Raw genomic sequence first — 27980 nt, 5'->3', positions numbered from 1 at the left:
CTGGAGTCTGTTGTGGATAAAGGTTTCAGAGCTGGACGTTTGTAAAGTCCTGGAGTCTGTTGTAGATAAAGGTTTCAGAGCTGGACGTTTGTGTAAAAGTCCTGGAGTCTGTTGTGGTTAAAGGTTTCAGAGCTGGACGTTTGTAAAAGTCCTGGAGTCTGTTGTGGATAAAGGTTTCAGAGCTGGACGTTTGTAAAGTCCTGGAGGCTGTTGTGGATAAAGGTTTCCGAGCTGGACGTTTGTAAAGTCCTGGAGTCTGTTGTGGATAAAGGTTTCAGAGCTGGACGTTTGTAAAGTCCTGGAGTCTGTTGTGGTTAAAGGTTTCAGAGCTGGACGTTTGTAAAGTCCTGGAGTCTGTTGTGGATAAAGGTTTCAGAGCTGGACGTTTGTAAAGTCCTGGAGTCTGTTGTGGATAAAGGTTTCAGAGCTGGACGTTTGTAAAGTCCTGGAGTCTGTTGAGGTTAAAGGTTTCAGAGCTGGACGTTTGTGTAAAAGTCCTGGAGTCTGTTGTGGTTAAAGGTTTCAGAGCTGGACGTTTGTAAAGTCCTGGAGTCTGTTGTGGATAAAGGTTTCAGAGCTGGACGTTTGTAAAGTCCTGGAGTCTGTTGTGGTTAAAGGTTTCAGAGCTGGACGTTTGTAAAAGTCCTGGAGTCTGTTGTGGTTAAAGGTTTCAGAGCTGGACGTTTGTAAAGTCCTGGAGTCTGTTGTGGATAAAGGTTTCAGAGCTGGACGTTTGTAAAGTCCTGGAGTCTGTTGTGGATAAAGGTTTCAGAGCTGGACGTTTGTAAAGTCCTGGAGTCTGTTGTGGATAAAGGTTTCAGAGCTGGACGTTTGTTAAAGTCCTGGAGTCTGTTGTGGTTAAAGGTTTCAGAGCTGGACGTTTGTGTAAAAGTCCTGGAGTCTGTTGTGGTTAAAGGTTTCAGAGCTGGACGTTTGTGTAAAAGTCCTGGAGTCTGTTGTGGTTAAAGGTTTCAGAGCTGGACGTTTGTAAAAGTCCTGGAGTCTGTTGTGGATAAAGGTTTCAGAGCTGGACGTTTGTAAAGTCCTGGAGTCTGTTGTGGATAAAGGTTTCAGAGCTGGACGTTTGTAAAGTCCTGGAGTCTGTTGTGGATAAAGGTTTCAGAGCTGGACGTTTGTAAAGTCCTGGAGTCTGTTGTGGATAAAGGTTTCAGAGCTGGACGTTTGTAAAGTCCTGGAGTCTGTTGTGGTTCTCGCTCCGTAAGATCACGAGGGCCTGAGAAACGCCGGAGGATGTTTACACGAGCCAAACAACAGCAGCGTCTGTGTGTCAAACAAGAGAAATCTGTTGAAAGCCACACGCTCAGGCTGGACTTTCCCAACTCTCAGTTTTCTACATAAAGATGTAAAACTGTAGCTGTTTCCTGGTTTCAGCGTCTCTTCATGAGCAGCTTCAGGGTCTGTGGATTCAAACATGTGGAGGCGCTCCACTGTAACTGCAGCGTTAGACGAGGATCCCTGGACTTTTCTAACACCTGGTCACATGACACGGCTTTAGGTCACATCAGTACAAAGTGATCTGGTCCTTACACAAATATGTCGTATCTGTTATTCTTTACACCGTTTCTTAAACCAGATGTTTCTTTAATTGAGCTGGTCATAGTTTCAGTCATGGCCTTGGACGTTGCTCAGTCAAAGTTTTTAAAAGATTTGAAGCCAAAACTTCAGTATCAGATATTTGGAGTCGATCCCGAGCTGGTATTTCGGGTCTCGGAGACATTGCAGGGATTTCACAGAAACGTCTCCCGGGTCGAGGAACAGTGTCTGCAACTGGGGATCCGATACCGGTGTCAGATATCGGAGCTGAAACCAGTAAAAATACAATATCACGAATCGGCTACAAATATCCTGATCCTGAACTGATTCGGTCACGGCGCAAAATGCTACGGCTAGCGACAGTATGCTAATAATAGCGGCTACGTGTTTATGCTAACGGACACTAATGAGAAACTATGACTGGATCAACTAAAAAAACCTCATGAAATAAAGTCACTGCTGGAGCGGCAGTGAGTGTGTTTGTGTTTATGAAATGCTGTTCAATAATGTTATAAAGTTATTCTGATCAGAGCCATTTATATTCATGAACATTATTAGCATATGTCATTTATTTAGTGTCGAAAAGTCCAATTATTCTTGTGAAATGTTTTTCTTTTACAGTTTATTCATAGATTGAACTCTGACTGGAGAAAAGAGGAGCATTTTATTCATTCACAGTCACCACTTCAGAAAGTCTCTTGGTATCGGTTAATATCGGATATCGGCTGATACTCAAACCCCAGTATCGGAATCAGAAGCATAAAAGCTGGATTGGTGCGTCCCTATCTGCAACAAACAGACTGAAATATGTTTGTTTTCACTGTGACTTGAACCTGGAGACTCGCCGTGTCTCTCTCTGTGACCAGTGGTGACTCGAGTCTCCCACTGGTCTCCCGGCCCTTCAGTCTGTGTGGAATCCTGACTCCAACACTTTGCTGAAAGTCTCTCTGCATCAGTCAGACATTTCCAGCACAATGATCATAAATCCTTGTGTTATTTGTGGGTGTGTTTCCCGCACGGTCAGCGCTTCAGGCTCGTCTTCATTGTTTCGACTCTCGCTCGTCCTCGCAGAGACAGTGAAGTCACCGTCTGAAAATGGACTTCCTGAGTTTGTTCAAGGCCTTTTTGAAGAAGCCGAAACAAAAACACGGCCAACTGTTTATCTGGGTCAGGCTGTCACTGCGGGAAACTCTGATTAATGAAGCGACTTTTACAAACGTGTCAGTGGAGACGAGACGGAGAACGACTGAAATGATTGTTCAGTTCATACAAAAACACAAGATACAGATCACATTCAATTACATTAGAAAAACTAAGACTTTGCCCATTTTAACAATGGACAATATATTGTTTAGCCTGAGTATATTAAGTGGTGTTCAGTTTCTCCCTCAACTTCAACCCTGTCCTCGTCTCATGTGTCCTCTCTTTGCTCCAGGGCCTGTCCCATCTCCACCAGCACCACGTGATCCACCGGGACATCAAGGGCCAGAACGTCCTGCTGACGGAGAACGCGGAGGTCAAGCTCGGTACGCACTCAGTTATGTGTCTGTGTTCAGGATTCTGAGGTCAGAGATGGACCACAGCCTCCAGGAGGTCCTGAGGTCATGAGGTCCAGGAGGTCCTGAGCCTCAGATGTGAAAAAGTAGAAGAGTATTAGTTGAAATACATACACAGACGGTCATTGCCAGTACAGACAATGTGCTGATGTTCTCCTTTAATCGTCAGTTTTTATTTAGTTTAGTTGAAGACCACGTGGACCTCAGAGGTTTACAGTAAGTTCAGTTACAGCAAGTTAAGAGATGTCCAGATCATGGAAATACTGGACTCTCTTCGTGAGAGTCTGAGACAAAGACGAGGCAGATGTTCAGATGAAAGTTAGAAATGAGTCCTGGTCATTTTGTAAAAAAAAACAAGGTAAAAAATGGGAAAAGCTTGAATCTGGGATCAACTGGAATGGACTCGATACATTACAGTAGCATTCACTTTTATAAAAGTGTATGAATTGGAGCACAGTGACCCCCCCTCAGGAGTGTGGCCGGGTTTAGAGCCGCCCCCCTCGGCCCCCGGGGTTTCCCTGGAGCCGGGTCTGTGGTGAATCGTTCCAGGCTGTTGGCACCACAGACAGAGGGGGGGGGGGGGGCGTCTCCATCGTCTCCATCTCTTACATTTGTGTGTGGAGCTGTTATTGTGTCGTTCATCACGATATTCAGTCTGCCTGTATCAGCCTCGAGGTTCTTAGCGTGTGATAAAGCCTGGTATCCGTGTTTCTCGAGGTTCTTAGCGTGTGATAAAGCCTGGTATCCGTGTTTCTGGAGGTTCTTAGCGTGTGATAAAGCCTGATATGTTTGTGTGAACACCCTGACCCGTCTCTGCCCAGTGGACTTCGGCGTGTCGGCGCAGCTGGACCGCACCGTGGGCCGCAGGAACACCTTCATCGGGACGCCGTACTGGATGGCCCCGGAGGTCATCGCCTGCGACGAGAACCCGGAGGCCACGTACGACTACCGGGTACAGCAGCTCAGCTTTACCCAAATCTAAATCTCGAGCGGAGCCTCCAGCCCTTAGGCCAGAGTCACGCCTCATTTGAAAGGCCTTTAAGACTAATCGTGTTTCCTGTGTTTCCCCCCCTCGTCAGAGCGACCTGTGGTCTCTGGGCATCACGGCGCTGGAGATGGCAGAAGGAGCTCCTCGTGAGTCCACACACTGTCCCCTGGTCTTTCGTCTCTGTGGCTGTGTCCGAATGTCCACACTATCCCTTATATAGTCACTATAGTCACTATATAGTCACTATAGTCACTATATAGTCACTATATAGTCAGTGACTATATAGTCACTATAGTCACTATATAGTCACTATATAGTGCGGGCCTCTGTAGTGAGTGTGGGCTCAGGGACGAGGGTGGACATTCGGACACAGCCTGTGTCTCATGAACCTGTGCTTCTTGCAGCTCTGTGTGACATGCACCCCATGAGAGCCCTGTTCCTCATCCCCCGAAACCCACCGCCCAGACTCAAGTCCAGGAAGTGGTGAGTCCCCGCCCACGCCCCGGCTGACCCCGCCCTTTGACCTTTGACCTTTGACCGTCCCCCCGCAGACCTTTGACCCTCCCCCGTCCCGCCGCAGGTCCAAGCGTTTCCTGTCGTTCGTGGACGGCTGTTTGGTGAAGAACCACCGGCACCGCCCCACGACCGACGCCCTGCTGCGCCACGCCTTCATCCGGGACCTCAGCAACGAGCGGCAGACGCGCATCCTGCTGAAGGACCACCTGGACCGCACCCGCAAGAAGAGGGACAAAGGTGAGGCTCCTCATGAACACACATCCTGCTGAAGGACCACCTGGACCGCACCCGCAAGAAGAGGGACAAAGGTGAGGCTCCTCATGAACACACATCCTGCTGAAGGACCACCTGGACCACACCTTAAAGAAGAGAGACAAAGGTGAGGCTCTACATGAACACACATCCTGCTGAAGGACCACCTGGACCGCACCCGCAAGAAGAGGGACAAAGGTGAGGCTCTACATGAACACACATCCTGCTGAAGGACCACCTGGACCGCACCCGCAAGAAGAGGGACAAAGGTGAGGCTCTACATGAACACACATCCTGCTGAAGGACCACCTGGACCACACCTTAAAGAAGAGAGACAAAGGTGAGGCTCCTCACACACATCCTGCTGATGGACCACCTGGACCACACCTTAAAGAAGAGAGACAAAGGTGAGGCTCTACATGAACACACATCCTGCTGAAGGACCACCTGGACCACACCTTAAAGAAGAGAGACAAAGGTGAGGCTCCTCACACACATCCTGCTGATGGACCACCTGGACCACACCTTAAAGAAGAGAGACAAAGGTGAGGCTCTACATGAACACACATCCTGCTGAAGGACCACCTGGACCACACCCGCAAGAAGAGAGACAAAGGTGAGGCTCCTCATGAACACACATCCTGCTGAAGGACCACCTGGACCGCACCCGCAAGAAGAGAGACAAAGGTGAGGCTCCTCATGAACACACATCCTGCTGAAGGACCACCTGGACCACACCTTAAAGAAGAGGGACAAAGATGAGGCTCTTCATGACTTAAACCAAAGGACCGAACACAAACTGGACGTGTCCTCTGACCAGTGGGGGTGGCCTTAAGGTCAGGTGATCCACGGCAGTTGTTTTAAACACTTACATAACTTGGAATCAAACGATTTCTTCAGATATCTACAATTAAGGCAGTATTTATCATCAACATTGCAAAAAATGGATACCCCAAAACTAAACATAATAATTAATTTAATTACACAAACTTACTCCAAAGGAAGTAAATCGAACAATCCAAACTATACAAAAATCTGATTAACAGTAGCGGGTACAGATTATATTAAAAAAAGATGGGAGAAAGAAATGAAGTCGGACATAACTAATGATCAATGGGATAATATTTGTGAAACCGTTGACTCTACGTCGAGTTCAGCTTCCTGGCGTGAATTTTGCTGGAAAAACATGATACGTTTCTTTGTGACCCCTAAGCAACAAACGGGTATTAACTCACGTAGTTCATCATGCTGGAGGGGCTGTGGAGAGGAGGAGGCACATCACACTCACATTCTTTGCACAAAATTAAGACTTTTTTGGACTGAAGTTGGTCAAAAAATAGAAGAAATTGTAGCTTTTAGGATTCCTCAAACAATGTTAGCATTATACTTTGGAGATCTTCCGATTGACTTGACAACCAAGGATAAATATTCAATACAAAATTTAATTGTCACAGCGAAAAAGGCAATTACAAGGAAATGGCTTCAAGTTGCTTCACCAACGGTCGAGGACTGGCTGCAGGTGGTTGAGGAGACCCACCACATGGAAAGATTGACTTTTATGCTGAGGCTACAGGCTAAACTTTATTTCTCGAGGTGGGACAAATGGACAAAATATTTTCAAAATGTTTAATATGCAAATTGTACCCCTGTTAAAACTGTAAACAAAGAGTATTCAATGTAGATTTCTGCCGAGTGTAAGAGTTGTGTTCTCTGTTCTTTTTTATTTGGAAAACAGTTTTTTGAGCTCGGTCTGGGCGATGGGACGATATTAGACGGTCTTACAATCTGATTTTTCTCATTTTTGTGGGATGGTTTCATCACGGTCCAAAGCACTTCAGCACAGGCGACTCTTCACGCTCAGTGAAACAAACCCAAGCCGCTAACTGACAGACGCTAATGCTAACCCGGCTCACACATGTGCTGTTTAACCCCTTCACTCCCACCTGAACTGAGCACATTCTCTCCAGCTTTACCCCAATCCAAAAGCTCCTGGAAAAAAGGTGTGAAAATAGCGACAAAACTGAGACGAAAACAAGGATGAAAATGTGACAAAACTGAGAAAAAACTGACAAAAAAGTGACAAAAAAGTGACAAAAAAGTCACGAAAATTTGACAAAAATGAGACGACTGCGCAACAAAACAAAAAATAATAATAACACATAGGTCTTATATAGCGCTTTTCAGGAAACACAAAGACGCTTTACAAGTGAGACAGACAAACAAAGATGGCAGAGCTATTGTTGGTTGTAGCTGAGCTGAAACAGGTGTGTTTTGAGCAGTTTTTTGTAGGTGGCCAGTGAGTCTGAGTTTCTGATGTGGATGGGGAGTGAGTTCCAGAGGGCGGGGGCGGCGATGGCGAAGGCTCGGTCCCCCAGGGTTCGGTGCTTTGATTTGGTGATGGGTTTGAGGAGGTTTAAGTCGGCAGAGCGGAGGCGACGGGATGGGCGGTGGCGTTGTAGGAGGTCTGTGAGGTATGGGGGGGCCAGGTTGTTGAGTGCTTTGTAGGTGATGAGCAGAACTTTGTAGTGGATGCGCTGTTGTATGGGGAGCCAGTGAAGCTGTTGGAGGACGGGGGTGATGTGGTCTCTGGAGCGGGTGTGGGTGAGGAGGCGGGCGGCAGAGTTTTGAACATATTGCAGTTTTTGTAAATCAGAGGAGGGGAGACCGTACAGGAGGCTGTTGCAGTAGTCGAGTCTGGATGTAATGAATGCATGGATCAGTGTTTCAGCAGCAGATGTGGAGAGGGTGGGGCGGAGGCGAGTAATGTTATGTAGGTGGAAAAAGGCAGTTTTGGTGATCTGGCGGATGTGGGGCTTGAATGTGAGTGTGGGGTCGAAAATGAAACCAAGATTTGGGATCTGGGGAGAGGTGGTTACTGTGTGGCCATCGATGGAGAGATTGAAGTCTTGGGAGGAGGGGAGGAGTGATTTGGGACCAATGACGATGATTTCAGATTTATTTATTACTTATTAAAAAAGTGATGAAAACAAATCTGATGACGTGAGGAAAAAGATCAATTTAGTTTTGTTGCTTTCAGATGAGGCGTTACACTGGCCTACAGGATTTGGGTAAAGCTGAACTGGAGAAAATGCTCTCGGTTCAGGCGGGAGTTAAGAGGTTAAGGACTGTTCATGAGAGTCTATCAGCTGTTCTCAGGTCAGAGTTCATTCTCAGGCCAGCTCTGTCAATAGGAAGTTGCTCTTATGGTTTTAATCATATTTCTGATCATTCGCAGTGGGAGAAAGAGATTGTGATTACAGACCCTGTCAAAGAGCGGGTTCTGCTCAGACCTGACGCAGATGCAGCAGCGTTAAACTCACAGAGGAAGGAAAGAGGAAACAGTGGCTCCATCTGGGCCTCATCTCTGAACGCTCAGTGAAAACAGGTTTAAAACGCTCAGAAAGAACTGAGTTATTCAGCCCAGAAAACAAGGACATTTAATTATTACAATTCTTTCAATTTAACAACATTTTAAATCCACGCAGAGAAAATCTTTGTATCTAATTCATCAACATAATAAAACCATAGATGTAAACCTGACTCTATCCGTTTTTTAGATGTTTTGGTGAAACCACACTGACAGACTGACCCCTCGGTCCGAGTCCCCCCGGGGTGAAGTCGACCCAGTTACAGCAAACATTCGTACCAAAACATAGAATATCTTCATTTTCAGCTGCACAGTGTTCGGTGCAGAGATGAGGCCGGACAGAGAGTATCCCCCCCCCCTCGTCTGACCCCATTGATCAAGATCCCACAATGACTTTGGGAACACCTTTCTGTATAAAGTTTGTAAGAAGCTGTGACTGAAGTGTGTTTTCTGGCAGAGGGGCCGGAGTACGAGTACAGCGGCAGCGAGGACGAGGAGGACGAGGTCACGGAGGAGGAAGGAGAGCCCAGGTAAACGTCCGACCAAACACGAGGGATCAGGACAGAGCGCTCATGCATTTGTAATGAGCGACTGCGGGGCCGGGAGTCCAGACGGACCAGACCAGTGACACTGTTTTATGTTCCATGTCCTCGCTCACGTGTGGGACTCTCCTCAGTCTCTTCATGTCTCTGTTCATGTGCTTCATCTGCTCTGACACTGTCTCTGTTCCATGTCCTCGCTCACGTGTGGGACTCTCCTCAGTCTCTTCATGTCTCTGTTCATGTGCTTCATCTGCTCTGACACTGTCTCTGTTCCATGTCCTCGCTCACGTGTGGGACTCACCTCAGTCTCCTCAGTCTCTGTTCATGTCTCTGTTCATGTGCTTCATCTGGTCTGACACTGTTTTTGTTCCACGTCCTCCCTCGTGTGGGACTCTCCTCAGTCTCTTCATGTCTCTGTTCATGTGCTTCATCTGCTCTGCTCCGGAGCCTTCGTCCCTCGTCTGCTCCGCTTTGCTCCCAGATTAGTTCCGGGCCGAGCGCTTCCTAATGTATTCAGGTGTTATGTCATTAGTCCTTCTGTGGCAGCAGATGGAGCCGCCCACACTGGTCACATGTCGTCAGTCCACACGGCTCATAAAGCAGTGTTTCCTCCTCACAGCTCCATCGTCAACGTTCCCGGAGAGTGGACTCTGAGGAGGGAGTTCCTCCGGCTGCAGACGGAGGACGGGGGACAGGCGGCGGGACAGCTCCGGCAGCAGGTGAGGGGCGGGGACAGGGGGACATGGGGGCGGGGACAGAGGGACATGGGGGCGGGGACATGGGGGACATGGGGGCGGGGACATGGGGGACATGGGGGCGGGGAGTCTGTAAACGTCTCTGTGTCCCTGCCGTCCAGGCCGTGGCGTCCGATCAGGAGCGATACAAAGTCCAGCTGGCGTCCGAGCGGCAGACGAGGCTCCAGCAGCAGCACGAGCAGCGGCAGCGGATCCAGGACGTGAGGAGCTCTTACTTATCCAGCGGGAAGTTACTGAAGCCTCACCTTTACCCAAATCTAAGAGCTTCTCGAAAAGAAAAAGCGTCAAAACAGCGACAAAAACGAGACAAAAAAACAACAGAAAAGTGACGATGAAGAAGTCAGTTTTGTGGCTTTGAAATGAGGCGTGTCCTGGCCTGTGGGCTCCAGGGCAGAAGCTTTTAGATTTGGGTAAAGCTGTACTGGAGGAAATGTGCTTGTGAGAAAAGGCAAGAGATTAAAGTGATGGTCTGTAAGAGATTGCAAAGAGAGGAGACAGTAAGACCTGATTGGACCAGAACCAAACTCCTCCTTTACAAAATGAAGAGAGCGAGAACAAACTTTCAGAAGTGAACCACCGTTTATTAGTTTATTAGTTTATTTGTTTATTTGTGTATTTGTGTATTTGTGTATTTGTGTATTTGTGTATTAGTTTATTAGTTTGTTTGTGTACTAGTTGGGGTCAGGGCAGGTGAATAAACCCCGGGTTCTCTCGTTCTCTCTCGTCTCTGGTGTTTCAGCAGCAGAGGCGACACCTGGAAAACTCGGGCTTCCAGTGGGCGGAGCTTCAGGAGATCCGCCTCCAGGACCCGGACTCTGGACTCAACCAAAACCAGGAGCGGATTTCCCCCAAACCGGAGCCAGTGAAGCGGCTCGGGGACCGTGGGCAGGTGAGAGAGAGACTCCCTTTACAGTGTTTATATCATCACGTCACAAACACTGAGCTTTTAGATTTGGGTAAAGCTGAACTGTAGGACATGTGCAGGTTCAGGCGGGGGTTAAGAGGTTAATAAGTGTTAATAATCACTTACTCAGGTTACTGATGATTATTAATACTTATTAACCGTCAGTAATAAGTCAGTATTAACCGGAGTAGAGTCGCTGCTCCTTCATGTCTAAAGGAGCAGCTGAGGTGGCTCATCTGTTCCGGATACCTCCTGGTCGCCTCCCGCGGGAGGTGTTCCAGGCATGTCCTAGTGGGACAAGGCCTCGTGGACCCAGGACACGGTGGTGGGACTATGTCTCCGAGCCGGCCTGGTGTCGCCTCGGGGTCAGAACAGCTGGAGGAGGTGTGGCCTCGGGGTCAGAACAGCTGGAGGAGGTGTGGCCTCGGGGCCAGAACAGCTGGAGGAGGTGTGGCCTCGGGGGCAGAACAGCTGGAGGAGGTGTGGCCTCGGGGCCAGAACAGCTGGAGGAGGTGTGGCCTCGAGGTCAGAACAGCTGGAGGAGGTGTGGCCTCGGGGCCAGAACAGCTGGAGGAGGTGTGGCCTCGGGGCCAGAACAGCTGGAGGAGGTGTGGCCTCGAGGTCAGAACAGCTGGAGGAGGTGTGGCCTCGGGGCCAGAACAGCTGGAGGAGGTGTGGCCTCGGGGTCAGAACAGCTGGAGGAGGTGTGGCCTCGGGGCCAGAACAGCTGGAGGAGGTGTGGCCTCGGGGGCAGAACAGCTGGAGGAGGTGTGGCCTCGGGGCCAGAACAGCTGGAGGAGGTGTGGCCTCGAGGTCAGAACAGCTGGAGGAGGTGTGGCCTCGGGGCCAGAACAGCTGGAGGAGGTGTGGCCTCGGGGCCAGAACAGCTGGAGGAGGTGTGGCCTCGAGGTCAGAACAGCTGGAGGAGGTGTGGCCTCGGGGCCAGAACAGCTGGAGGAGGTGTGGCCTCGGGGGCAGAACAGCTGGAGGAGGTGTGGCCTCGAGGTCAGAACAGCTGGAGGAGGTGTGGCCTCGGGGCCAGAACAGCTGGAGGAGGTGTGGCCTCGGGGTCAGAACAGCTGGAGGAGGTGTGGCCTCGGGGCCAGAACAGCTGGAGGAGGTGTGGCCTCGGGGGCAGAACAGCTGGAGGAGGTGTGGCCTCGGGGCCAGAACAGCTGGAGGAGGTGTGGCCTCGAGGTCAGAACAGCTGGAGGAGGTGTGGCCTCGGGGCCAGAACAGCTGGAGGAGGTGTTCGGGATCGGGAAGTCCGGCCCCGGATAAAGAGGAGAAATGGATGGATGAAACCGGGCAGAACTCTCTTCACTTTCCATGATCGTCTTTAATCAGTAAAAGGGAAAGACGAGGGTCAGAGCTGCAGGTGCAGCGGGATGACGTTCTCCAGTTCTCCAGTAGCAGCGCCCCCTTCTGTCTTACACCGGTAAACATATGTAAATAATGTGCTAAAGCCGGTGAAATAATGCTGCTCCTTGGTCCACAGGGCCCTGGAGACAGATTTCATGTGCATACATTTCGTTATACATGTTATCGACCTTTTTTAGAACTCAAAATGTGTAAAAAAAAAAATCTGCCTAAATGTTTCTTTGGTGTTTCTGTTATAACTTTTTTTACATCCTTTAAAACCTCAAACTAGAACGTGTTCATTATGAAAGTCCAGGTTGTCCTGAAGCTCCATCCAAATCCCTCTGGAATAAACCCGTGGTAGAGCGGGTCGTCTCGTGACTGGAGGGTCGTGGGTTCGAATCCCAGCTCCCGCACATGCACGCTGTCGTGGTGTCCTTGGGCCAGACACTTCCCTCCTGATAGTGTGTGATGCTCTGGTGTGTGAGGGAGGGGCTGGGTCTTCACTGTAAAGCACTTTGGGCCTGATGGGCCTGATGAGTTGATTTACCGTTTCCTCTAGTCTCCAGTTCTGGGGTAAAGGAGGACGTTGTATTAAAGCTGTGGGACAGATCCCGCCTGAACCTTTGTCTCTGAGTTTGTTCTAAAACTCTGTCCGTGTAGTTTTGTTCATACGGCTCGAAATAAGATATTCAATTTCACCACAGAAAATAGTTCTGACTTTACCTCCAGCAAACGTTTGACATGTAAGTCTTTAACACATGTTTCCCTGTTACAAAGACTGAGCCGTTGTTCATTTGCACATTTGCCATCTTAGTTCATCCATCCATCCATCCATCCATCTTCTTCCACTTGTCCGTTGCCGGGTCGTGGGGGCAGCTGTTGGAGTTGCCCAAATCACATTGCACCAGCCCTTATGGCTTCTCCTGCAGGTGGTGGGTCCACGGGAGGACGGCCTCATGGTTCTAACCGGGCCTGTCGGTCTCTCATAAGGGGCTTCTGAACCGCTCTTTGTCTGACCCGTCACCTAGGACCTGTTTGCCATGGGAGACCCTACCAGGGGCACAAAGCCCCCGACAACAGAGCTCCTAGGATCATTCGGGTGCTCAAACCCCTCCACCACGTTAAGGTGGCGGTTCAAGGAGGGGCCATCTTAGTTCAGTTTGTAGTAATTATGAGGCTCTGACCTCGACGTGACAAACTGAAGCTCTGATGATCTGAGATCTTCTGTGACGGTTCCTCCTGCTGCAGACGGACATATGAAAGTGTGATGGACCTCAGGAGATCAGCTCTGATGAGACGCCACAAGCTCATTTTCTGATTCAGAAACTTTTATCTTTGGTTGAAAAAAGGAGTATAATGTGGAGATCCTGGAGTGCCACAGTTTGACCAGAACTGGAGCTAACGGAACACACGGAACACGGAAGAAGGAAAACCCGGATCGATCAGGCAGATCTTCACTTTTCATGATCAGTTTGAATGAGTAAAGTGCAGCAGTGGCTTCATCAGATCCGGACCTTCAGCTGCTCTGGTCTGAGCCGGGATGAGGATCAGCTCCTCCACGTCCCAGGCCAGGGTTCTCCTCCTCAGAGTCCAGCTGCTGAGGAGCCTCCTCAGGCCTGTCCTCTGGGGAGAAGGTCTGAGGAAAGAGCCAGGACATTGGGCCCTTTGGCACTGACCTCTGTTCTGTCCAGCAGCCCAAGCTTCACCTCCTACAGACCGCACCAGACTGGAATATTACCCCCTGCTGGAGCACTGGGGGCCATGGGGAGGTTTCATCTGGTGTCTTTGCTCTTTAATGCTGTTGCCAGAGCTGGACCATCCATATATTCGGGACCATGTGCTCTCAGACACTCTCACTCATCCTGTCCTAGTGTACATGTTTTTAGTGGTAGAGGAAACCGACGCAGAAGCTGCTAAAGCAGGACTAAGTAACTCCTGCCCCTAGAGGCCGTAAGTGTCACTGCAGGAGTCGTACATGTTGTGTTTTAACTGATTAATCGTCCGTGAGAGTAAATCCTGCTCTGACAAAGACAAAGGCACAGAGGGATGTTGGTCATCAGTTACACAATGGAGATCATTTGTTTGTTGTGCTCTAATAACAATAATAATAATAATAATAAGAAGAAAAGAGTAAACAGTGAATGTTTACAAGTTGAAATCATGAAAAAGTCTCGTCTCGTCGATGATTGTGATTATTTTGAAAGACTCGTGAGCCTGAGAATCTGAAGTGTCTTTTTCTGGAGGTATTTTAAGAGACGCATAAATCAAACCAGGTCGTTATGAAATATTCAGGTTCGGGGCGTGGGCTGATTTAATAATTAAGTCTCACCTCTGAGCGACCGGCCCCGAGCGTCGTCATTAAAGACAGGAGTTCTCCTCAGACCGGAGAACAGGGCGGAGAACAGAGCGGAGAACAACCGGAGAACAGAGCGGGACGGGGCGCTCAGACCAGGTCAGAACAGGAGCGTTTCACTGGGTTATCTGTGGGTTATCTGTGGGTTATCTGTGGTGTTCGTGGGTGCTCTCAGGCTCTGCTGGTGTTTGCTGGTTGTTTGTTGGTCGAACAGCTGAAAGGTTTCATAAAGAGGAGTTTGTTTTTACTCTAAAGTCGTCCCTGCAGAGGCCGTTTACTCCCAGGACTCAGTGTTTTCAGGTTTTAAAGACTAGTTTGTTGTTTGACCGGGTTAGAAAAGGTGTTAATGTTGACGAACCCTGCAGGACCAGTTGATTCAGAAATGCAGAGGAGGACGTGGAACTGTGGCGTCCTGTGATGTTTATGTGGAGTTTCAGAGAAGTATCTTTTGTGTGAGAAAGTTTCCCACAGACGTTTGTAATATTGGCCGATGTAAAGGTAGTGACAGGAGTGACAGGAGTGAGGTTATTGTTTGTATGAGTGTCATTTGCTGTTTGAATGTTCAGATGCTGAAGTCGTCATTTACAGAGACAAATATTTGCCTAAATGTTATTCATGTAAGACGCCTTTTAATGTTTAAACTTATTTCTCTGATGCAAAATGAAAGTCAAAATGTGAGCACTTAACCTTTAACTCCCACCTGAACCGAGAGCATTTTCTCCAGGTCAGCTTTACCCAAATCCTGTAGGCCCAAGTAACACCTCATTCGAAAGCTAAGACCTACAAAACTAAAATGATCTTTTTCCTCACGTCATCGGATTTTTTTTCATCACTTTTTTTGTCGGGCAGTCGTCTCATTTTTGTCAAATTTTCGTGACTTTCTTGTCACTTTTTCGTCAAATTATTTGCATTTTTTTGTCAAATTCTAATCACTTTTATGTCCAATTTTTCTCAATTTTTTGTCAATTTTTTCTCAATTTTTCGTCAAATTTTTCTCAATTTTTCGTCAATTTTTTCTCAATTTTTCGTCAAATTTTTCTCAATTTTTCGTCAAATTTTTGTCCATTTTGGTCATTTTTTTGTCCATTTTTGTCACTTTTTTCACATTTCCATCATTGTTTTCGTCTCAGTTTCGTTGCTATTTTCACACCTTTTTTCCAGAAGCTTTTGGATTGGGGTAAAGCTGGAGAACATGTGCTCGGTTCAGGTGGGAGTTAAGGGGTTAAAGAAAGAAAGAAGAAAATGAACAGGTTGGAGATGTTTTATCAGGTTGAACATTTCCATTTTCCATTTTTCTTCTTCATGTTTTATTTATCTAACAGTGGTATTGAGACAGTCACTTATTCCTGCTTTACTGCATCTCTTTACTTTGCATTTCCTGAGCACCTTTTACTCACTGGGTTAGGTTTACAGATTTTACACATTCCCTCATTTGAAAGCTAAGACCTGCTAAAGTCTCCTTCCTTGTGTTTGTCATCAGGTTTCAGTCATTGTGTTTTGATCATGTCGTCCTCGCTTCGTTGCATTGTTGTATCGTCGTTGACAAAGCGGAGCTGAAACTGTGGACGTAACTTTTCTAAAGCCAAAACAACGTGACTGGACGAGTCTCCGATGGCGCTGACCGGCGTCTGTGTTTGTGTCTGGTTTCTATAGTAACGGCGTATCCTATATAGAGCTCTGTGTGTCCTCTTTGTCTCACGTCACTGGGCTGCTATTCCGCGGCGGCCATCTTGGTGTTGACCGTTCACTCCACTCAAGACTCTGTGACAAAGGGACCGTTCAGTCTGAGAACAGGTCGATGCTGTTGGTTTTATTTTGACAGGATACAAAACCCATAAAAAAATGGATCCATTTTTGTTTTACAGACAATGTTCAAACCTATTCCTTTCCGAACACATGAGAACCAGAGGTGGGAGACTCGAGTCACATGACTTGACTTGAGTCAGACTCGAGTCGCAATTTTCGGGACTTGAGACTGACTTGACCAAAGCTCCAAAAAGACTTGACTTGACTTGACTTGACTTGGTGTTTGTGACTCGAGACTTAACTTGGACTTGAGGCCAGTGATTCTCAACGACTCGCTGTGACTTTATAGTTATTATTTATTTGAGTGAAACTGTCGAAAGATCAGGATTCATTTGTAAAAGCGGCGCATCTTTGTTTACATTATGGTGATTATCCACATGCGTGTTCGGTTTCCCGACACAGCACTTCTGATCAACACAGCGCGAAAGACAGGAGGAAAAACCACATGTTTCTTTGCATTAAAAGTTTTGTAAAGACAGTGAAGAGGAGGAGATTTACGGACAGGAAAATGTTTGAAACAATGTTCTGGACCTACAGCGCAGACGGAGCCTCCAGAACCACCATGTCAGAGCTGATTAATAACAGGAATCTTGTTTTTTTTTTGATGTTTTAAGGCGTTCACACAAAGTTTACAGCATTTAGAGGTTATTTTACGCATCCGCCACAGCCCAGTGACAGCGGGACTGAAGGCTGAGCAGGGGCGAGTCCGAGTATATAGGGGCCGGGGCAGGACAGGGGAACCACTGACAGAAAAACTGCCAAAAACTGACAAAAATAAAAATATTATTTTATATTTATATTTCATACTACAAGGAAAAGCAGCTCATGTTTAGACTGTTTCATTTTTTTTTTTAAGTTTTAAGTTGGACTTGACTCGAGACTTGCATTTAGTGACTTACTCCCACCTCTGATGAGAAGTGCCAAACTCTTTATCGCCGTGCCAAAGATTTGTTCACCTGTCGCTAGCTTACAATGAAAGCTTGTCATTTCCCTTCACAGCCTCCAGGATTTTGCAGGTTTGTATTCAGGCGGATACTTTATATTTAGAACAATATCCAGTAGCAAAGGAAATGGCTTGGAACAGGAGGAGCGAGTGAGAGTACAGAATGTAACCACGGTTCTCTGAGTGTGTGCACAGGGAGCTGAAACACTCAATTATAGTAAGTAAAACGAGTTTCGTGGGTCAGAAACTCTGAAGTCCGGAGTTAAAGGAACAGGCCACCGTGTTTCCACACTGAGATCTGTTCTTGAGCTTAGACGAGTTGATGTGCACCTGTCTGGTCTTTGTGTGTGCGCTCAGTCATTCACAAAGACCTAAGATGTTGTTAGCATTTGGCCTCTCCCAGTGTATTCCTATGGCTCCAAACGGGCTGAAGTTAGAAGCGACCGAGCTCTCCCACGGACACAAAGACCAGACAGGTACGGATCAACTCGTCTAAGCTCAGGTAAGAATCTCAGTCTGGAAACACCTGTTCCTTTAAGACAGTTCTGTCGTTTGCCTGCAGAGGGCGCTCCAACCAAGCAACGTATGGAAACAACACACGGCTCTTTTGTTGCACAGAAGCCAAACCTTAATCATGATAATATGATTTCTCCAACAGAAGAATCGCTCAAATGTTCTCACTTCTTTAACCCCTTAACTCCCGCCTGAACCGAGCACCTTTTCTCCAGTTTGGCTTTACCCCAATCCAAAAGCTTCTGGAAAAAAGGTGAGAAAATAGCAACAAAACTGAGATGAAAAAAATGATGGAAATGTGACAAAAAAGTGAGAAAACATTGACGAAAAAGTGGCAAAAATGTGACAAAAATATCACAAAAATGTCACAAGAAATTGACGAAAATATGACAAAAATGTGACAAATAAAATGACAAAACATTTACAAAAAAATACAAAAATATAAAAAAATTAAAAGTGACGACGTGAGGAAGAAGATCCTCTGGGTTCAGGCGGGGGTTAAGAGGTTAACTCCGCCCTTGGTTTAAACGCGCTGCTTTCTGTGTGTAAGTGTCTGTTGTCTGTGCCTCCTTGTGCTTCAGAGATGTCCCGCTCCGCTTCAGCCTAAGCCACAGCCGCCCCGGGGCAAAGCGCAGAGTCCGGCCCAGCACCTGCAGCCGTCGTCAGGCAGGAGGTCCCACCGCACCCTGCCCAAGGACCAGACCACGCTCCTGTCTCTGCAGCACGACCACCGGGACCGCGGGAGGGAGCCGGCCCGGACCAGGGACCCGGCCGGTGCTCCCGCCCTGTCGCCCAGCGCCCCCGCCCTGTCGCCCAGCGCTCCTGCCCTGTCGCCCGGCGCCCCCACCCTGTCGCCCGGCGCCCCCGCCCTGTCGCCCAGCGCTCCTGCCCTGTCGCCCGGCCGCTCCGTGAACCCGCGCTCGGTGGTAATGCTCCGCTTCCCGCTGCTTTGGCCTGTCCTGTCCTGAACGGCTCTGCTGCTGCCCTGGGGTCTCTGTCCTAACCCTCGCTCCTGACCTTTGACCTTTCATGGGTCGACTGTTAGATCTGTGCCGTTAGTGAACTAGAGCTTCAGCAGCATTTTGCACAATCCGACCGTCCTTAAACAGGGGAAGGGGAAGTGACATCACCAACAGCTGCTGCTCTTCTTCTTTAAGGTTATTGGCAGACTGCAGGCAAACACAAGCGTATGTCGCCCCCTACTGTCCAGAGTCCAACAACAACATAGTGTCTAAATAAAGACATATTTCCCTTTAGCAGTGGCTTATGGGACGGCACATAGCTCCTAATCACCGGTTAGTTAGCATCAGAGGCCCCTATGCTAAAGTGGCTATGATAGTTAGCATCAGAGGCCCCTATGCTAAAGTGGCTATGATAGTTAGCATCAGAGGCCCCTATGCTAAAGTGGCTATGATAGTTAGCATCAGAGGCCCCTATGCTAAAGTGGCTATGATAGTTAGCATCAGAGGTCCCTATGCTAAAGTGGCTATGATAGTTAGCATCAGAGGTCACTATGCTAAAGTGGCTATGATAGTTAGCATCAGAGGCCCCTATGCTAAAGTGGCTATGATAGTTAGCATCAGAGGCCCCTATGCTAAAGTGGCTATGATAGTTAGCATCAGAGGTCCCTATGCTAAAGTGGCTATGATAGTTAGCATCAGAGGCCCCTATGCTAAAGTGGCTATGATAGTTAGCATCAGAGGTCCCTATGCTAAAGTGGCTATAATAGTTAGCATCAGAGGTCCCTATGCTAAAGTGGATATGATAGTTAGCACCAGAGGTCTCTATGCTAAAGTGGCTATGATAGTTAGCACCAGAGGTCCCTATGCTAAAGTGGCTATGATAGTTAGCACCAGAGGTCCCTATGCTAAAGTGGCTATGATAGTTAGCATCAGAGGTCCCTATGCTAAAGTGGCTATGATAGTTAGCATCAGAGGTCCCTATGCTAAAGTGGCTATGATAGTTAGCATCAGAGGTCACTATGCTAAAGTGGATATGATAGTTAGCATCAGAGGTCCCTATGCTAAAGTGGCTATGATAGTTAGCATCAGAGGTCCCTATGCTAAAGTGGCTATGATAGTTAGCATCAGAGGTCCCTATGCTAAAGTGGATATGATAGTTAGCACCAGAGGTCCCTATGCTAAAGTGGCTATGATAGTTAGCATCAGAGGTCACTATGCTAAAGTGACTATGATAGTTAGCATCAGAGGTCCCTATGCTAAAGTGGCTATGATAGTTAGCATCAGAGGTCCCTATGCTAAAGTGGCTATGATAGTTAGCATCAGAGGTCCCTATGCTAAAGTGGCTATGATAGTTAGCATCAGAGGTCCCTATGCTAAAGTGGCTATGATAGTTAGCACCAGAGGTCCCTATGCTAAAGTGGATATGATAGTTAGCACCAGAGGTCCCTATGCTAAAGTGACTATGATAGTTAGCATCAGAGGTCCCTATGCTAAAGTGGCTATGATAGTTAGCATCAGAGGTCCCTATGCTAAAGTGGCTATGATAGTTAGCACCAGAGGTCCCTATGCTAAAGTGGATATGATAGTTAGCACCAGAGGTCCCTATGCTAAAGTGGCTATGATAGTTAGCACCAGAGGTCTCTATGCTAAAGTGGCTATGATAGTTAGCACCAGAGGTCTCTATGCTAAAGTGGCTATGATAGTTAGCACCAGAGGTCCCTATGCTAAAGTGGCTATGATAGTTAGCACCAGAGGTCTCTATGCTAAAGTGGCTATGATAGTTAGCACCAGAGGTCCCTATGCTAAAGTGGCTATGATAGTTAGCACCAGAGGTCTCTATGCTAAAGTGGCTATGATAGTTAGCACCAGAGGTCCCTATGCTAAAGTGGCTATGATAGTTAGCACCAGAGGTCTCTATGCTAAAGTGGCTATGATAGTTAGCATCAGAGGTCCCTATGCTAAAGTGGCTATGATAGTTGGCACCAGAGGTCCCTATGCTAAAGTGGCTATGATAGTTAGCATCAGAGGTCACTATGCTAAAGTGACTATGATAGTTAGCATCAGAGGTCCCTATGCTAAAGTGGCTATGATAGTTAGCATCAGAGGTCCCTATGCTAAAGTGGCTATGATAGTTAGCATCAGAGGTCCCTATGCTAAAGTGGCTATGATAGTTAGCATCAGAGGTCCCTATGCTAAAGTGGCTATGATAGTTAGCACCAGAGGTCCCTATGCTAAAGTGGATATGATAGTTAGCATCAGAGGTCCCTATGCTAAAGTGGCTATGATAGTTAGCATCAGAGGTCTCTATGCTAAAGTGGCTATGATAGTTAGCATCAGAGGTCCCTATGCTAAAGTGGCTATGATAGTTAGCATCAGAGGTCCCTATGCTAAAGTGGCTATGATAGTTAGCATCAGAGGTCCCTATGCTAAAGTAGCTATGATAGTTAGCATCAGAGGTCCCTATGCTAAAGTAGCTATGATAGTTAGCATCAGAGGTCCCTATGCTAAAGTGGCTATGATAGTTAGCATCAGAGGTCTCTATGCTAAAGTGGCTATGATAGTTAGCATCAGAGGTCCCTATGCTAAAGTGGCTATGATAGTTGGCACCAGAGGTCCCTATGCTAAAGTGGCTATGATAGTTAGCACCAGAGGTCCCTATGCTAAAGTGGCCATGATAGTTAGCATCAGAGGTCCCTATGCTAAAGTGGCTATGATAGTTAGCACCAGAGGTCCCTATGCTAAAGTGGCTATGATAGTTAGCATCAGAGGTCCCTATGCTAAAGTGGCTATGATAGTTAGCACCAGGGGTCCCTATGCTAAAGTGGCTATGATAGTTAGCACCAGAGGTCCCTATGCTAAAGTGGCTATGATAGTTAGCACCAGAGGTCCCTATGCTAAAGTGGCTATGATAGTTAGCATCAGAGGTCCCTATGCTAAAGTGGCTATGATAGTTAGCACCAGAGGTCCCTATGCTAAAGTGGCTATGATAGTTAGCACCAGGGGTCCCTATGCTAAAGTGGCTATGATAGTTAGCATCAGAGGTCCCTATGCTAAAGTGGCTATGATAGTTAGCACCAGGGGTCCCTATGCTAAAGTGGCTATGATAGTTAGCACCAGGGGTCCCTATGCTAAAGTGGCTATGATAGTCAGCATCAGAGGTCCCTATGCTAAAGTGGCTATGATAGTTAGCACCAGAGGCCCCTATGCTAAAGTGGCTATGATAGTTAGCACCAGAGGCCCCTATGCTAAAGTGGCTATGATAGTTAGCATCAGAGGTCACTATGCTAAAGTGGCTATGATAGTTAGCATCAGAGGTCCCTATGCTAAAGTGGCTATGATAGTTAGCATCAGAGGTCCCTATGCTAAAGTGGCTATGATAGTTAGCACCAGGGGTCCCTATGCTAAAGTGGCTATGATAGTTAGCATCAGAGGTCCCTATGCTAAAGTGGCTATGATAGTTAGCACCAGAGGTCCCTATGCTAAAGTGGCTATGATAGTTAGCACCAGGGGTCCCTATGCTAAAGTGGCTATGATAGTTAGCATCAGAGGTCCCTATGCTAAAGTGGCTATGATAGTTAGCATCAGAGGTCCCTATGCTAAAGTGGCTATGATAGTTAGCACCAGAGGTCCCTATGCTAAAGTGGCTATGATAGTTAGCACCAGAGGTCCCTATGCTAAAGTGTCTATGATAGTTAGCATCAAATGTCCCTATGCTAACGTGGCTATGATAGTTAGCATTGAGGCTCCTCCCCCTAACTCCTACCTAACTGACAGACCAATTCGGATGCTTCTTATCATGGTGGACGCTGACGCACATCCAGTTTGGCGTTTGACCTCTGACCTATTTACTGGCTTCGGACGGGGCAGAAGTCCAGCATCAGACAGTTCAGATCAGTCCCTTTGCATTTCATCTTTGGGATCAAGAAAAATCCAACAAAATATAAGTTCTGTGTTGTAGCCGCACCTCGTGGTTTTTTAGTATCGATTCGGGTTTGGTGACCAACGGTAAAGCCAGGAGTGATCCAAGATGGATTCTCAACATGAAGGATTATTTACTTCTCACAGAGACATGATTTCAAAAGATAAAACGTCAAATATCAAATCTATAAATGTCTCTTCAGCCCATCAGCAGGACACGCCCACTTTAACCCCATCACCAGAATCACCCGTCGTGTCTCATGAAACCTGTGCTTCTGCTACAGATGGAGCTGCAGGAGTCGCAGCTGGTCAGGGCCATCATGGCGGCCGCTCTGCCCAGTCAGGTGCACTCACGGCTGGGCTCAGGGAGCAGCTCCAGCCCCTGCACCCCCGCCATGCAGCGCGCTCACCTCCACCAGGTAACTTAACTCACCTCCACCAGGTAACCCTCACCTCCACCAGGTAACCCTCACTCACCTCCACCAGGTAACCCTCACCTCCACCAGGTAACCCTCACCTCCACCAGGTAACCCTCACTCCACCAGGTAACCCTCACTCACCTCCACCAGGTAACCCTCACTCCACCAGGTAACCCTCACTCACCTCCACCAGGTAACCCTCACTCCACCAGGTAACCCTCACTCCACCAGGTAACCCTCACTCCACCAGGTAACCCTCACTCACCTCCACCAGGTAACCCTCACTCCACCAGGTAACCCTCACCTCCACCAGGTAACCCTCACCTCCACCAGGTAACCCTCACCTCCACCAGGTAACACCCTCACTCACCTCCACCAGGTAACACCCTCACTCACCTCCACCAGGTAACACTCACCTCCACCAGGTAACCCTCACTCCACCAGGTAACCCTCACTCCACCAGGTAACCCTCACCTCCACCAGGTAACCCTCACTCACCTCCACCAGGTACCGGGTGATCCGTGCGGAGCCGCTTTGATCCGTGTCTAAGGACTCTTCTGTTGTTTCCTCAGAACGCGAACCTGCGCTCCAGCCGGGACTCCGCCCACAGCAGCTCTCTGTCCGACATGTCTCTCTCCCCCCTCTCCCCCTTCTCCCCTCGCTCCCCCGCGGAGGACGTGTTCTGGGGCGCTCCGGAGATGCCCCCAAGGGTCAGTGTTTGCACCTCCACATTTACCCAAACACAGACAGATGAAGCGTGATCATCGAACTGAGGAGGTTTGTGGATGATTCAGACACACACGGGTTTGAGCAGATAAAGACACAATGAGGACGGTTTCTGCCAGACAAACACATCAGATTAAGAGAACAGCTGCTACAAAGCATCAGGGTGTCGTGGCTCATGATGATGATATCGTCCAATTCTCATTATAAGCATTTTTTTAAAGACATTTCCTATATATATATGCTGTATGTTAGGAAAATGTGAGATTGCAGATAAATGGATCTAAACAAACCTGATCTGAACAGAGTCACGGACACGACTTTTGCAAAAGAAATGTGTTAAAACTCGTGCGTAAAGTCTGAGAGAACGACTTATTCAGAGCGTGAACTCCAAGGCTCTTCTCACACTAATACAAATGTAAATGGGAGTTTATTATTTGCATTTGCTCAGTTTTAACGTAATGTTTAAGAAACAGTGGGTGAACGGGACAATATTTACACGTTTGCGTCGTAGAGCAGCTGCGTCTTTACGTTAATAATTACGGCGAACACATCGTGGCTTCTGGCAGGTACTGAAACTATCGCGCATATTAGTTATATCCGTGATTTAATTTACAGTGCAATCCCTGCACTGTTTGAAGGTTTACAAGGCCCACAGAAGACCAGTGCGTGTTTCTGACAGGAGGGGGCGTGGCATCACGATGGTGGCTCTACATCGTGATGTTGCCCATCCATCACGATGAACGATGATATCATCCATCGGCACAACCCTACCGTGTAGCCCTGGATGGTCAGATGGATGGAGTAGTAGATGTTGGTGAATGGCCACCATGTCCCAACAAGGCTGTGACATCAGTAAGGAGGGGGCGGAGTCAGAATCATGGAGAGAGAGCTGGTCGGCCCCTTTAGGATCCCTGAAGGTTTTCGGTTCCTGCTTTTGAAGCTTTCGTTTTTTTCGATACCGGTAAAACCTAAACTTTTTTCCGATACCCGACTGGTTTGGTTCAACGATGCCCAGACCTACATATAAACACTTTCACACACACACACACACACACACACACACACACACACACACACACACACACACACACACACACACACACACACACATCACTTTTCAGTTCTGGGGCCGATGTTGTAAACAGCTCAGTCCGAGCCTTAAAATGTTGCAGCCTTTTATCATTTCAGATCTGACACAGACTTTCTGACTTTTGTCTTTAAGCGAGCTCCATCTGAAGAACAGAGACATGAATGCAGCGCCCCCTGCTGTCCCAGTTCAACACTGACATGTTTTACAGCCCAGAGCAGAGGTAGACACAAGTCGCTGCAGTCTTCTGTCTGACTAATAACACGAGAAGGCTCCGGCCACATGTTCATGTTTCTGAAGCCGCAGAGTTTCACTTCACGAATCTGAAGCAGAACTGTGGCTGGAGGAAGTGCAGCCGCTCCTCTGGCACTGACAGTTTTATGAAACGCTGTGGAGGGAGTGGCTTCCTGTCAAACTGTCATGTGACCCGGGCTTCCAGAGGTCAACGGCCGCAGCTGTTGTGCCAGGTGCCCTCCCGCCTGCCCCCCCCCCCCTAGTGTGGCTGAGTTTAACTAGAGTCAGCAGTGTGACGACACCAGTGCAGTCCATCGAAAACCCCAGGGAACTGTGGATTATGGAGATGCTCTGAGTGGAAACAAACAGTGACAGTGACTAATCTGTCAGTGAGTGATAAACCTTTCTTTGCCGTTTAAACCATGGGCGTGACTTCCTTAAGGACATTTTGGGACTGACACTGGGCCACGGTCTTAAAGCAGCAGAAGCTTCTTCACATGAACGTTTTATATTCATAATCTGATGAAGAGAATAAAAGGCAGAACCCTCTGTGACTGACCTGGTGTGTTTGTTTCCGTTTAGGTCCCAGAGAGAACTACCTCAAAGTTCTACTGCAGAGAACTGATCAAAGGCCACAGCAGGACGCCCTCCAGGTAAGAACTGAAGGTCTTAGTTTACATGTCAGGGTTAGTCCATTGTTTGCAGTAAACCTCTGCCTGTGTGTGTGTCTCCCTCTAGTGGCAGCCCCGCGTCACTGGTCGATCAGAGGTTCTCCAACAGTAATCACCCAGGTGCGGCTCACAAGTCTGATCTTACTATCGAGATTAGATTCAGTTCATGTTACTCAGAAACACTTGAAAGTCCCTCATCGTCAGAGTAATAAATATCTCATGGGTGACTTTAACATGACTTTAACATGACTTTAACATGACTTTAACATGACTTTAACATGACTTTAACCTCTTAACACCCGCCAAAACCAAATGCATTCTCCGCCATTGTCGTCACTTTTTATTTCCCTTATGTGTTTTTGTCACTTTTTTATGGCACTTTTGTTATTTTTTGCTGAATTTTTGTCACTTTTTTGTTGGATTTTTGTCACTTGAATTTTTGTCACTTTTTTGTTGGATTTTTGTCACTTTTTTGCTGAATTTTTGTCGTTTTTTTGTTGGATTTTTGTCACTTTTTTGCTGAATTTTTGTCACTTTTTTGTTGGATTTTTGTCACTTTTTTGCTGAATTTTTGTCGTTTTTTTGTTGGATTTTTGTCACTTTTTTGTTGGATTTTTGTCACTTTTTTGCTGAATTTTTGTCGTTTTTTTGCTGGATTTTTATCGTTTTTTTGCTGGATTTTTTCGTTTTTTTGCTGGATTTTAGTCATTTTTGTCGCCTCATTTTCTTCTCGTTTTTTGTCGCTATTTTAAAGCTTTTAGATTTGGAGAATTTGGAGAACAGGAGAAAACATGTTCAGGTGGGAGTTAAGAGGTTAACATGACTTTAACATGACTTTAACATGACTTTAACATGACTTTAACATGACTTTAACATGTCTGTAACATGTCTGTAACATGTGTGTGCTGTAGGATTGTTCCGCCTGGAGAGTCCTCTGTTACTGCACCGTCCACAGAAGCTCCGAGTCTCCCAGGAAACGCCCTCTCAGGTGACTCTCCTGGTCCTCCTGTCCACACGTGTCCATGTTCTCAAAGCTCTGACTCTGGTCTGTGTGTTACAGGGCGGGAGGTGTGGCCACAGCCGCCTGCACAAAGCCACAGATTACTCCTCGTCCAGCGATGACGTCGGCAGCAGCGACGAAGACGACGGGAGCAGGTCCAGGAGGTGTTTCTTTTGACTTTAGATACAGATATTAAATCAGAGAGTCCTCTGAAGGAAGTCTGTGCTGTTTGTGGAGTAGATGCTCAACACACCAAACGTCCTCTTATAAAAGATTACTTTAGTTTATTGGTTTATTTGTTAGGGACAGAGCAAGTTAATGAACGAGCCACACCAGATTGTAGTCTTAGGATCATTTCCACCCGTCGTCCCCCACTCTCAAACACACTCTCATTCATCCTGGCCTATTGTACATGTTTTTAGTGGTAGGGGAAACTGGAGTACCCGGAGGAAACCTACACAGACACGGGGAGAACACAGAACCAATGAGCCACCGCGGCGATTAATGATAAAGAAACTAATGATCAATCTACAGCTGCAAGAGCAAACACACTGAACCTTCAGGGGGGTCATTTACAGAGAGACTGACCTGATGATCACTGTGTGTTTCAGACCTGCTTTATCCAATGGAAAAGGGAAACATGTCAAAGGAATCCACAACGGCATCGAACTCCGGCCTCAGCACAGCCTCCAGCAGCTCTCGCCCAAAGTAACTTCAGTCCCAAATGTTTAATCATGGAATTAAAGTCTCTCTGATTCTCTGATTGTCTCTGATTGTTCCAGATGTCCAGACTTGGCTCCGACGACGCCACCTACCTGCTGCCCGACCTCCTGCAGAAGACCTCCCGCTCCAGCCCCACCCACAATGCACCGGGGCAGAGAGGTTTAAGCTACTCCCAGAGTCCGACGGCCCCTCGCAGCCCCACCCACCACGTGAGTCCCTCTACTGCCCCCTAGAGTCACACCACAGCTCACACATGAGTCCCTCTACTGCCCCTTAGTGTCACACCACAGCTCACACATGAGTCCCTCTGCTGCCCCCTAGAGTCACACCACAGCTCACACATGAGCCCCTCTACTGCCCCCTAGAGCCACACCACAGCTCACACATGAGTCCCTCTACTGCCCTCTTTAGTCACACCACAGCTCACACATGAGTCCCTCTACTGCCCTCTTTAGTCACACCACAGCTCACACATGAGCCCCTCTACTGCCCCCTAGAGTCACACCACAGCACACACATGAGTCCCTCTGCTGCCCCCTAGAGTCACACCACAGCTCACACATGAGTCCCTCTACTGCCCCCTAGAGTCACACCACAGCTCACACATGAGTCCCTCTGCTGCCCCCTAGAGCCACACCACAGCTCACACATGAGTCCCTCTACTGCCCCCTAGAGTCACACCACAGCTCACACATGAGTCCCTCTGCTGCCCCCTAGAGTCACACCACAGCTCACACATGAGTCCCTCTACTGCCCCCTAGAGTCACACCACAGCTCACACATGAGTCCCTCTGCTGCCCCCTAGAGCCACACCACAGCTCACACATGA

General features: G+C 47.8%; 1 protein-coding gene across 4 annotated transcripts in view; it reads left to right on the top strand.

The window, feature by feature from the left end:
* Positions 1 to 27980, top strand: part of LOC306962842 (mitogen-activated protein kinase kinase kinase kinase 4) — a 92100-nt gene that overhangs the window by 28237 nt on the left and 35883 nt on the right. Inside the window, exons 6-23 of one of the 4 annotated variants that reach the window (XM_079556171.1) lie at positions 2990 to 3080; positions 3932 to 4062; positions 4190 to 4244; positions 4503 to 4581; positions 4679 to 4851; positions 8691 to 8763; positions 9395 to 9494; positions 9632 to 9730; positions 10273 to 10419; positions 17993 to 18337; positions 22576 to 22710; positions 23283 to 23420; positions 25340 to 25410; positions 25496 to 25548; positions 26340 to 26416; positions 26489 to 26592; positions 27040 to 27136; positions 27211 to 27360. In XM_079556171.1, coding sequence (XP_079412297.1) covers positions 2990 to 3080; positions 3932 to 4062; positions 4190 to 4244; positions 4503 to 4581; positions 4679 to 4851; positions 8691 to 8763; positions 9395 to 9494; positions 9632 to 9730; positions 10273 to 10419; positions 17993 to 18337; positions 22576 to 22710; positions 23283 to 23420; positions 25340 to 25410; positions 25496 to 25548; positions 26340 to 26416; positions 26489 to 26592; positions 27040 to 27136; positions 27211 to 27360 — 2118 coding nt within the window. Of the gene's footprint in view, positions 1 to 2989; positions 3081 to 3931; positions 4063 to 4189; positions 4245 to 4502; positions 4582 to 4678; positions 4852 to 8690; positions 8764 to 9394; positions 9495 to 9631; positions 9731 to 10269; positions 10420 to 17992; positions 18338 to 22575; positions 22711 to 23282; positions 23421 to 25339; positions 25411 to 25495; positions 25549 to 26339; positions 26417 to 26488; positions 26593 to 27039; positions 27137 to 27210; positions 27361 to 27980 lie in introns of all 4 variants that reach the window. The other 3 variants (XM_079556172.1, XM_079556170.1, XM_079556173.1) reach the window with 3 other exon arrangements.

Source organism: Gobius niger (assembly GCF_951799975.1).
Source record: "Gobius niger genome assembly, chromosome: 5".
NCBI classification, from domain to species: Eukaryota; Metazoa; Chordata; class Actinopteri; order Gobiiformes; family Gobiidae; genus Gobius; species Gobius niger.
The sequence above is the reverse complement of the archived record's forward strand: the minus strand, read 5'-3'. Positions and strand labels throughout refer to the sequence as shown.